This window comes from Coffea arabica, chromosome 2c, assembly GCF_036785885.1.
Source record: "Coffea arabica cultivar ET-39 chromosome 2c, Coffea Arabica ET-39 HiFi, whole genome shotgun sequence".
Lineage (NCBI taxonomy): Eukaryota > Viridiplantae > Streptophyta > Magnoliopsida > Gentianales > Rubiaceae > Coffea > Coffea arabica.
The window spans coordinates 265267-276862 of record NC_092312.1 but is presented as its reverse complement, the minus strand read 5'-3'; the positions used below and the strand labels follow the sequence as shown (position 1 = coordinate 276862).

General features: G+C 37.8%; 2 protein-coding genes across 3 annotated transcripts; both read left to right on the top strand.

Annotated features, from left to right (window-relative positions):
• The first annotated feature begins 1 nt into the window (after position 1).
• On the top strand, positions 2-4220 carry LOC113724779 (probable NADH dehydrogenase [ubiquinone] 1 alpha subcomplex subunit 12). Its single transcript, XM_027247657.2, has 5 exons — positions 2-258; positions 1197-1223; positions 2328-2419; positions 3592-3701; positions 3778-4220. Exons 1-5 carry the CDS (start codon positions 170-172, stop codon positions 3931-3933), a joined length of 474 nt encoding a protein of 157 aa, XP_027103458.1. The 5' UTR covers positions 2-169; the 3' UTR covers positions 3934-4220.
• A 1809-nt stretch (positions 4221-6029) lies between these two features.
• Positions 6030-11539, top strand: LOC113729806 (D-xylose-proton symporter-like 2). 2 transcript variants are annotated; one of them, XM_072073121.1, is made up of 14 exons: positions 6030-6229; positions 6376-6500; positions 6831-6909; positions 7224-7283; positions 7414-7480; positions 7573-7697; positions 8005-8106; positions 8268-8636; positions 8724-8771; positions 8969-9031; positions 9357-9437; positions 9615-9713; positions 10150-10287; positions 11150-11539. In XM_072073121.1, exons 1-14 carry the CDS (start codon positions 6173-6175, stop codon positions 11279-11281), a joined length of 1545 nt encoding a protein of 514 aa, XP_071929222.1. In that variant the 5' UTR covers positions 6030-6172; the 3' UTR covers positions 11282-11539. The 2 variants fall into 2 exon arrangements, with proteins under 2 accessions (XP_071929222.1, XP_071929223.1); XM_072073122.1 differs by lacking the exon at positions 9615-9713.
• Positions 11540-11596: the final 57 nt, after the last annotated feature.

The following is an 11596-nucleotide window of genomic DNA, read 5'->3' as shown; positions in this document are numbered from 1 at the left end:
TACCATAAAGTGTGGCATGTAATAATTAAATACAGCATGCGTGCCAACGCCCACGAATGTTAAAAGTTAGGAGATGGGCCCCAACTTATAAGTTCAAGCGTCCGCCCGAGCTCTGATTACCAGCCAGCCAGGTAGAGAGAGAGAGAGAGAGAGGAGACGAGAGTCGGAGATGGGTTCGGTAGTGAGGAGTGCGGTGAAGGCGATCAAGGAAAAGGGTTTTGGAAGCTTCCTGAGAGAGCTCAGGGATGAAGGATATTTGTAAGTTTTACCTTTTTGTTTTTCGATAATTTTAACACGATAATGCCATCTCAGATACTGGTCTTAGGGAACCTCATTTTCTATTTCTGTATTTAGGTTTATGAATGACTTTCAGGAGAAAAAGATAATTTTTTTTGCACTTGGTTTTTATACATATAGTTTTTAGTGGGCAGCAATTTTTTCATCCATCAGAGCGAATTAATTTGTAGTTTTCCCGGAGAATTTCCCTCCGCCCCGCCCCTTACTCTATTAGAGGAGTTCTTGCCAGGTAGGGTTCAACAATTTAAAAAGAAAAGAAGAAGAATAGGTGCTTTCTTGGTGGGCTTCACGGATCAATGCTAAAGCATACTTATTTTCATGTATTTGTTTCTTAAATGGTCAATTAGGGGGGGGGGGGAAAGAAAGAAAATGTCATTGCTCATGTTTCTGCGGTATGCCCATTTATCATTGTATCTATTCCGGTGGAAGATAAGATTGCTTGCTAACCAGGATTGTACTTCGCGTTCAGCATGCCTGTTCTTGACTATTAATGGGTGATTGTATCGCATTGCTGGAGATTTGAGATTCACCGCTGCTTGTATTGTCCAAGTGGCCCATCATACTGATACTGCGCTTTAGGCATTCAGGGTTTTTGGACTCTGCAACAAAAAGTTTATGCTATATCTTACAAAGAGAATGTCTCAACATAAATGCTGACTTTGATTTGATAAAACTGCACCCTAACCCTTCAAAGAAAAAAAGAAGAACAGGGAATGCTAGCTAAACCTCCATCTTAAGCTCCTTATTATCTCAATTCCTGAATAATGGATAAAATTGGAGTCTAGCACCAATTATTAATCGGGTTTGCTCAGTCATTCTCATCTCCTGCAATACTTTCTTGACACTGTATTCTTATTATCTTATTGCTGATTGCATATGGTTCTTTTCATGCTTTACAGGACAGCTCTCTTGGATGGGAATCTTATGTAAGTTAAACCCTTAAATTATGAAATGATTTCCTTACACTTCGTTCGTGCATGATGCAGGAAACATGCATGAAAATGCATGCACTTTTTTGTCTGCATATGTATATTCATGCTTTTAGGTGACTTTCAGTCTTTCATAGCCTTCTTAAACGTGAGATCTTCGTAACTGAAATCTGCAGCTCCAAAGCTTGAGAGAGCAACTGTTTTCTGTATGACAAGGCAAGCTTAGGCTACCTAGTTCCTCATAATTCTTGGAGCAAAAATTCTAGTTGAAAAAAGTTGGAACCTAGAAGACACCACCTTGTGTTGAATGGGAAGAGGAGATTTAGATTTCACCACATACAAGCTTATGAGATAAAATTTCTATTGCTCGAGCAAGATGTAAACAAGAGGTGGAGCTGCATATTGCTTTCCTATGATAAGCTGAATAAATACTGTTATAATTCACTTGAGCAAAAGCTATGGGCCGCATCTAGATTCTTGCTTTCAACTGCCATACAGAGGAAATTTGTTCCTGCTGTCAAAAGCAACGGTTAGATTAGTTTTGCTGTTGGTGGTGTTTGCCTTTGTACTCTACTTTAAAATTATTTTCACAGATTCCACTTATGGGCCTTACATAGGGCTTGTTCGCAACTGATTTTTAACACCTGATTTTAGATTCTAATCTTGAAAAATCTATTTTGTTGTGTTCTCAATTGCTTTTCATTATCTGATTTTGGATTTTTTGAGCCTAAAAAAAAGCTGAAAATCAGAAGCATCTATTTTTGTGCTTTTTGTTTCTCTGATTTCTAAAATCAACTTTTACACAATCATAAGCAGTTGAGAAGAAGGCCATAGATTTGTAAGACTATCTTCCTCTTCCTGTGTGTTTCTCATCTTAGCTTTGAGTAAGAGAATCTTATAAAGCCAATCCGATTCAGGTGTTAGGAATGTATTACTTTTCTTGGCTCCTTCTCTTGGATGAATCGCACATTCATGGAATTCCTATTGGAATGATTTTTTGCCTTTGAGACATCCTTACTGATTTTAATGTCTCTACAGCAACTATTTTGTTGCATCAGCTGCGATCTGATTGCCGGTTGTTTTGTCTGTTTACCAATGCAGGCAAACCAAGATTCACAATATAGGTGCAACACTTGTTGGTGTGGATAAATTTGGCAACAAATATTATGAAAAATTAGGAGACACTCAATACGGTGTGTACATACTTTCAGATGTGTTATACTAATACACCTTTGATTTGAACTCATTTTTCTTATAATTTGTTGTTTAAACTTCTGATTTTAATAAATTTTTGAGGGATAGACATGAAGAGCAAAATGCTTCAAGTTCCTCGTAGCTTAGTTGAGATGTTGTGTAGATCTTAGGGATACTCTGGACGACTATTCTTGGAGATGCTAATATTAGTCGAAAAAAAATCCTTTTCTTTCTGTAAATTAAGTTGTGAGTTCATCAGATAGACTAGACGCACATTTCTGACTTTACATCATGCGTTTCCTTTGTGTCAAATCTTATACTTTTGCTAAGCATGCCTTGAGAATAAATTTTTGTATCCACTTTCTAGTGCCCCTTTCTTTTCTCTTTGTCTAGTGCAGTTATTTTAAGGAAATTATAAGAATTTTGTTTCAAATATAGTTTATAAACCATGTTGTTAATTAAATGTCTCCTAAATATAAATCTTGTCATGTTGCTAAAGTTGCATCAGCTTTTATGGTGCACATTGTTAAATCTGTGCATATGTGCTTATCCATAAATCTTATTCTTCTTCCGTAATAAGAATCAAACACCCAGTTGCAGAAAGCTCACCTTTCTTTGTGTTGCACTTTGCTTTCTTTCAATCACCATATATTCCAGTTTATATTATGAAATGGGATGAATTGTTTAAATCTCAAGAACTACTCCTGAAGTTGACCAAATGATTTGCAATGCACCACACAAAGTTGATCTTAATGAAAGTTATGGAATCGTCCTTCCATCAATAGTATTTATAAGGTTGAAACACTGTGGTCCAGTGGTTGGATGTTTTTTGTGCTGTTTATATGCTAGACTTTTGTATCATATGTTTTGGTGAAATACTTAATTCTTCGACTGGTTTATAGATGCTTGTAATAACAGCGGCTTTTTTTGCTAAATAAACCTTTCACTTCTTGGTGGTTGGTTTATTTCTGTGATCATATGCTGATATCAGTGCGTGCAGTTTAATGACCCTCTGGATAAACAATCAAGTAAAAGCTTTACCAACTTGCTGCTTTGTCATAAAAATTAATATATTATCCGCATCGGTCTTTCTGAATTTTGAGCTCTTGAATCCCCCAAACAACAACCAATCAACCTGCCCTGGAATGAGTTGTTGCACGTGTTTGTATAGGTAGACACCGTTGGGTCGAATATGCAGCAAAGGACCGCTATAATGCTTCTCAGGTCCCTCCAGAATGGCATGGTTGGCTGCATTTCATAACTGATCATACTGGAGATGAGGTGCGTCACTAGTTTGTTGAGTTAGTTGGTGTGGCATGCTTAGTGAGGCTACTGATTTGCTAATGCATATGTGCAGCTTCTGTTACTGAAACCAACGAGATACGGGCTTGAGCACAAAGAGAACTTGTCCGGGGAAGGTGATCAGTATATCTATCACTCCAAGGGGCACTCCCTTAACCCTGGGCAGAGGGACTGGACCAGGTATCAACCTTGGCAACCGACCAAGGCCTAAGTTTCCTTCTCGTAGATTTGAAATGAAATTCTAGAGAAGATGGAGAGTAGATGGATGTACAAGCTCCTGGCTCTGCGGACTCTGAATTGTGTGATGGCCATGGGGGGTTATCAATTTACTTTCTTGTTCTGTTATTGACTTGATTTTGGTTTAGTTCCTCAACTGTCGACCTTGAATTGAGTGGATTCTGGCTGAATGTGATGCTGTACTTGTTGAGTCATGACCAGTATGGCAATGACTGGATGTTGAAGCAAATAAATGGACTTTTACCTGTAGTTGTTGCAGAATTTGCTATCAGCCTATTTGTTTTACTATACTATAATTGTGAGTTCAACAAAATATTTTTTTTTTCTTGATCGACATGAAAATGGTTGGATGACTAAGCAAATAAATGCAAGTTATAACTGGAGAAGGTGAGATTTCTCGTCTCCTCTGCATGTTCAATTGGCGTGCTTGATGTTGTAATTGTGGTGGTGGGATTTGTTGAAGGAAAGATTTTGACATTTTCAATACTGCAGCGACTGAATGAAAGGAGCACTTCTTGCAGTCTTAGGGTGCGTAAGTCTGAAATCTAAATTCATTAAGTTATTGAATTGTTAAATATTAAATCTAGTACATTCATTAAGTTATTGAATTGTTAAATATTAAATCTAGTACATTTGATTGCATATTATTATATTTAGTGATAAATGAATAGTTTATCACTTAATTTAGAAAACAAATTTTACTTAGGAAATTTAGTATTACTTAATTAATTTAGATGTTCAATTTTTGGTTATTGAATGGTTTGAATTCATTAAATTTAAATGTTGAATTAGATTATCAAACATGACCTCACTAAGAAAATTCCGTCGCGATGTTTATTGGGAGACATTGACATGGTGATGTTTTCATGGAAGCAAAAGCGGGAGGTATTGCTCTGTGAGAAAAGGGCAAGAAAAAAAAAAAAGGAATAATAAAGATCTGTACCAAATGAAACGCTGGTGCCTTGGCCGCTTATGGTGAAATGGCAAATGGATGGACGAGGGAGGGTTGAGTGAGTGAGTGAGTTGGAGTGGAAGATAGGGCAGGATTAGGGCTGCAAACGAGTCGAGTCGAGTCAAGTTTTGAGCTAATCGAGCCGAGTCTCAACTAAATTTTATCAAGCTCGAGTTCGACGAGCTGGCAATTTTCGAGCTCGAGCTCGATTCGAATCAAGTCGAGCCGAGCTCGAGCTCGAAAAAAATAAAAAAAAATTATTTTATTTTTAAAAAAAATAAATAAAATAATATTTTTTTCTGAATAAATAATAAAATATTAAGGATATATACATAATTTCACTATGAAAATAAAAAATAAAATATATATATATAATATACATAATTTTATTATTAAATAAAAATAAAAATAAAAAAATATATATATATACTCAATCTCGCGAGCCGGCTCGCGAGTTAACGAGCTTAATATTCTGAGCTCGACTTTGACTCGAGCTCGGCTCGAGCCGCTTGATTCGTTTGTAGCCCTAGGCAGGATGCAATGCATTGGCAGAGGATTTGATTGACGTGTATGCTTCAACACAACCAATTAGGGTTTCAAAGAGTTCGTGTTCAAATTTGACTCGAATTTGATCAATATTGAGTTTGAGTTGATCAAATCGAGCTCAAGTTCAAACATATTCAACTCGTTAACAAGCGAGTTGAGTCGATTATATATAAATATATATATTTAATATTAAAATTATATATATATTTAATATTTTATTATTTGTTAAAAAATTATTAATTAATTAATTTTTTTAAAAAATAATTATTTTTTTTAAAGCTCGATTTCATTCCTCCTGCGAGTGGTTGAAAGTCACGTTTGCTTGTTCAATAGCAGCATACGTAATGCAGTAGGAACTATTCCAGCAGTGCAAAATACCGCAACTACTAGTCCAGTCCAGTGGCAGTAACAAAATAAAAAGCGCAAGAATTGTAGAATATTGGTAGCAGTAGTGTGGCAGAGTGAGGCAACGTAGCCGGGATGGAGACCGCTACCCACCACCCAACCAGCCAGCCTAGCATTAAGTACCCACCGCAAGAAGCAGCGACTCCGACTCATATTAATCAGATGACGTGAAAAAAGAGTCTATAATCATGGCCAAAGCAACGGGAGAGAGAAGGTCGTCTCCTCTATAATTCCTCCGTCTTCTCCAAAACCCCAAATTTTTATTTTAATCTGCTTTGTAAAAGTCAGTCAGTCAATCAATCGAGAGTCCATGGCTTCTTATGATCGTCCACACCAACCCCCTACTACTGCCTCCCTCCTCACAAAGGTCCATCATCATCCTCCTCCTCCTCCTCTTTCATATTTGCTCCATTCTTCTTCTTCTTCTTCTTCTCACTTTCTTTTTTCCCCCGCCTTAGAAAGAATAATTTAAAAATTAAAGAATACTGACCAGAAAGATGTGAATGATGTAAGGGCGGTGGTGGCGAGATTGACGACGGTGCACCAGAAGAAGAGCATCTTCTGCTGCATGAGAATGGGGAACAACAGCAACAACGCCTCCAATCCGACAATTATTCCGTACTTGCTGCAATCCTCCCGTCAGTACCACCACCTTACCTACTTCTTCTAGCGTTTATGTTACTATATATTAATGGCTTCTTAAAGATTTTCCTACCTGCAACTGTATTACTTACAATTTCTGAGTTAAAAGAAAGCCTTTGATAGTTTTAAGAAAGTCCGTCTCTACAAACCCACTTCTCTTCCTCTCCCCCCTTTTCTCAATGTACAATTTTGTCAACTCCTTATTGTACTTGAATCACCTCCACGTTCTAAGGTTTTGCGTCCTAGTTGATTCTCCATCTCCATGGTTATGGACTCTTGTTCTTTTTCCTTTACAACTCATGCTCAAACACACCTCATCATTTCAGGTTTCTGTTCCCAGCTCTTGGAGGATTGCTATATGGCTATGATATTGGTGCCACATCATCTGCTACAATATCTATACAGGTTATTCTTCCTTTTCCTTCTCTTTCTCAGATACACCATGCTCCAGATTACAATGGATTTCAATGTGCCCATGTCACGATTCCTTTTTTTTTCCTTTTTTTTTTTTTTGTTTTTTTTTGGGGGGTGGGGGTGTGCTGTTGCCCTGTTGCATTATCCACTAGTGCTTCTTCTTTTATGAGATTGAGATGTTCCTTGTTTTATGGCTCCCACATCGCTTCTGATACTGAAAGCTGGACTGAGTTTCCAAATGATTTTATCTTGCTCCAACAAATCTAGCTGAACTTTTAATCGGCCAATTCCTTCCTCTTGTGCAGTCGCCCTCTTTTAGCGGAATTTCATGGTATGATTTGTCTTCTGTGGAAGTTGGCCTCATAGTAAGCTCACTTCTCTTCTTGTCACCATCGTGTCTTTTGTGCTTTATAGCTAATTTCCTCAGGATTTTCTGCCTATGAAGACATGACATCTTATCATTTAATGCTCTGAGCTGCCTGCTGTCTGTTTTAGACTAGTGGCTCCCTGTATGGTGCATTGGCTGGCTCTGTTTTGGCTTTTAATGTTGCTGACTTCCTCGGTTAGTTCTCTCTGTCCGTGTGTAGGATGAAATGTTTATTTGCTCATCCAACTTCTCTCTTTATTAACTCACTAGTCATTTTTCCATCTTAGGAAGAAGAAGGGAGTTGATATTTTCTTCATTATTGTATCTTTTGGGAGCTTTAGTCACAGCATTGGCACCCAACTTTGTTGTCTTGGTCATTGGAAGGCTCGTGTATGGCATTGGAATCGGTTTGGTAAGATGCGTCCTTTCCTCATTCATAAGAGTTGCTTCCCAGTTGTAGTTTCATTGATATTGCAATTGGATATCCCTACATTGTACTTGTAGTAAGAAAGCATTACTTACGAGCAAACAACACCAGACATGTCGTCTACAGTAAATTCTCAGGGAGTCAGGGTAGTTAATTTTTATGTTGTTGTATATGTCATTCAGAGCATTTCCTGCAATCCGCAGAATTTTTGTTATTGGTCTACTGGATGACAAACAATCTTCAAAATTCAGCTCACTTTTGGATTCTTGTTTCCTTCCCTATCTTTTGGTAGGCCATGCATGCTGCCCCAATGTACATTGCTGAAACAGCTCCAAGCCAGATACGGGGACGACTCATTTCTCTGAAAGAGTTCTTCATAGTCATGGGAATGCTGGTAAGTATTGAACATCGCTGAGCAAGGCTTATTAGAAGCTATAGGTTATGCTCCATGTGCTTGTGATGTAATAGAAGGTGTAGTTATATTCTTTCTCATATCAGTGGTACATTCCATGATGCTTTGGGATTTCTAATGCTGATTGATGCAATATGTTTCAGTTTGGTTATGTTGTTGGTAGCCTCTTGGTTGAAACAATTTCTGGATGGCGTTACATGTATGGGGTTAGTACCCCTTTGGCTGTTATAATGGCTATTGGAATGTGGTGGTTGCCTGCATCACCAAGATGGATTCTGCTAAGAGCCATACAGGGCAAGGGGAAATTGCATGATTTAAGAGAAATTGCTATAAGTAGCTTGTGCCGGCTTAGAGGAAGGGCTATTGGGGATTCGGCTTCTCAGCAAGTGGATGAAATTCTGTCTGAGCTTTCTCAACTTAGTGAGGAGAAAGAAGCTACAATAGCGGAGATGTTCCAGGGGAAATGCTTGAAAGCTCTTTCAATCGGTGCTGGATTAGTCTTGTTCCAACAGGTATTCTTCTTAGTAATGGTCCTCTCTTACTTTACCGGAGCTTTTATTCTGGAATTATTCCTAATATCTTAACTCTTTTAATGGCAGATTACGGGACAACCTAGCGTTCTGTACTATGCTGCCACTATTTTTGAGGTACAACGATTGAATTCAATAAGACTAGCACATAATATGTGCCTGTGCTCTTTGACATGATATTAATGCTTAATTTCATGTATATGTGCACACACACACACACGCGCGCGCGCACATATTTATTTATTTATTTATGAATTTGTTTCTAATGTCAATTTGCTTCTTCCCCACTGTGCTTACCTGGTATGGTTTGAAAGACTGCAGGGTTTTCTGCTGCATCTGATGCTACGACAGCCTCAATATTTCTGGCATTGTTGAAGGTGGACTCTCTTGGCATGCATGTTCCTTCCCCTTTATGATTTATGCATGATTGCCACGTGTTCCCTCCTTTCAATGGTTGTATACTTGTTTTTAATGTTTGCATCTGTCCTATTGTTAAATTTCCTTTTAAACTGAGCAACTTCCATTGTGATTTCATTTTCCACATTTACAACCAGATGCCGCCTTGTTGAAAACAAGCTGCTTTAGTTTTTCAATGTTGAGTGCAAGAGTCAAGGTTTTCACATTAAGCTTGTCATTCAATGAGAACCTGGTGTCAGTTTTGTCTCTTTCTGGGTCAAACTAATGTGCTCATACTATCTGCAGCTAATTATGACTGCAGTAGCTGTACTGGTGATTGATAGAGTTGGTAGAAGACCTCTGCTACTTGGTGGTGTCTCTGGAATGGTAACAGTCTTTTCTACTTGAGGTGTCTTTCATATGATCTCTCGGTTCTGAGCATGGTTGCTTGTTTGATATAACTGTTAATGCAGTTTTCTGTTGGTTTTATAACATGTACTTCCTATCACCATTTACATTCCTTGAAGCTCCAAAAAAATATTTATGATCCATACTGTATGATAGGTAATATCCCTCTTTCTTTTGGGATCATATTACACATTCTTGGATGATGTACCTGCCGTGGCTGTTGTTGGGCTGCTGCTGTATGTCGGATGCTATCAGGTATATAAAAAAGCTGTTGACTGGCAAATCATTGGTATTCAGATTGTCATTAACATTTTGAAAATTTATTTCTTCTGAGGATGTGGGCTGAGCTAAGCCTTGAGGCTCAATTTGGAATTCCCTATAATTTCACTGCAAATCGAATGAACATTATAGGATGAGCTTGCACCCCGCTTCTCTTTCGGTCCAGATAAACGGAGAATTGTGAATTTAGATGTGAAAAGTTGGTGCAGCTATTTGATTTAGTTTTAGCATCACTTACTTCATGGAATAATTTTGTTACTTTCTTACATGTAGTCAATATCAATGGGTGTCACATTTTTCCTTTAATGGCTTTAACCTTTATTGTATCAGTGGTGACCACAATGTTTATTGTAGTTCTACCATGTAGTCTCTGCTTGGCAAATGTGTATTGATTTATATCCTCATTTTGCAGTTATCATTTGGTCCAATAGGTTGGTTAATGATTTCAGAGATTTTCCCTTTACGCTCAAGAGGGCGAGGATTGAGTATAGCAGTTCTGGTGAATTTCGGCGCAAATGCACTGGTGACATTTGCATTTTCTCCTCTCGAGGTGCAAAACGTTTTACCTTGTGTTGGACTGTAGATATTGAAAATTACTAGCTTTTGTTTCTGGCTTCTCTTATGATCATGTCATTACGGATTGTTTTGATACATGTCATGAACCTGCAATATGGTGTTCATAAGTTCCTTTCGGATGCTGCTGATGCTGGGTGAAACTGAAAAGTTCTCAAAACAAACCATTTTTCTGCAGAGTTCGCTTCTAATACAAATTCGTATATGTTTGTTCTTACGTTTTTCCACAAAAAATGCATGTCAATGTTTGCGCAGCACTTTTTTTTTTGGTGGTGGGGTGGGGTGCTTGTGTGTGCGGGAGGGGGTCAATAGCTTTAACAGATTAAACTTTCCAGGTAAGGTTTGCAAATTGTTCATTCTATTGCCTAATTTTGTAGTGAACCTATCCATGTAGAAGATCAAGACAAGATGGTAGTGTTACAGATATTACCCTACCTTTTTGCCTTTTGATACATAATATCATGAAATTTGGACCATATACGTGTGCAGTGTTGCATGTACTAGTCGTTGGCTAGATGCTTCCAGAAAAAATTTTTTTTTTTCCTGCTTTGTTGCTGGGGAAATGACTGGTGAATTCTCAAAATTGCTATTATCTTGAGGATTAATTTACTAAAATTCTTGTGAATCTAGCTAGTGAAAACTATAGAAATGTGGAACTAAAGAAACTTTAATCGTGAAACGAAAACGAGGAGCTTGAGATGGAATTTGTGTTTCAATCTCTGCTAAGGCTATTTCTCCTTGAAGCTTGTATTCTTCAGCAAGAAGTTGCGTAGACAGCCTTTATATGGGAAGGAGAGTTTGCAATGACATTTTCATCTTAATGTGTAATGCCATTGCAGGATTTGGTAGGAGCTGGCGTTGTGTTTTTCATATTTGGAGGCATTGCTGTTTTGTCGGTCATATTCATCTTCTTTGTGGTACCGGAGACAAAAGGACTCACTCTGGAGGAAATTGAGGCCAAACTCTTATAGGAGGGATTCATTCTGCAGCCTAACCTGAGGCTCGGTTGCTTGACAAAGCAGTGATGTGATACATAATATAATATAATAGCTTCGTGCGTGTGTCTGTATCTGTGTACACGCGTGGTCGTGACGTGTATATATATATATATATATATATATATATATATATCTTCAACTCTCAGTAGAAGTAGGATTCAGATAAGCTGCTATGCTATGTTTGGGTGTATTTGAATGAATGAGAGTTGAGCTAGATACTTGGATGTATTACATGTTACGCGTAAGATATTGAAATTATTATTTTTACCGACCCAAAAAAAATGGATG

Bases quoted from the DNA above. Each gene is read 5' to 3' on its own strand.
- LOC113724779 (XM_027247657.2), top strand. From the start codon at position 170: ATGGGTTCGGTAGTGAGGAGTGCGGTGAAGGCGATCAAGGAAAAGGGT. The intron at 1,224-2,327 runs GTAAGTTAAACC...TTACCAATGCAG, and splicing joins CTCTTGGATGGGAATCTTAT to GCAAACCAAGATTCACAATA. The intron at 2,420-3,591 runs GTGTGTACATAC...GTGTTTGTATAG, and splicing joins ATTAGGAGACACTCAATACG to GTAGACACCGTTGGGTCGAA.
- LOC113729806 (XM_072073121.1), top strand. From the start codon at position 6,173: ATGGCTTCTTATGATCGTCCACACCAACCCCCTACTACTGCCTCCCTC. The intron at 8,637-8,723 runs GTATTCTTCTTA...TTTTAATGGCAG, and splicing joins GATTAGTCTTGTTCCAACAG to ATTACGGGACAACCTAGCGT. The intron at 9,032-9,356 runs GTGGACTCTCTT...TACTATCTGCAG, and splicing joins TATTTCTGGCATTGTTGAAG to CTAATTATGACTGCAGTAGC.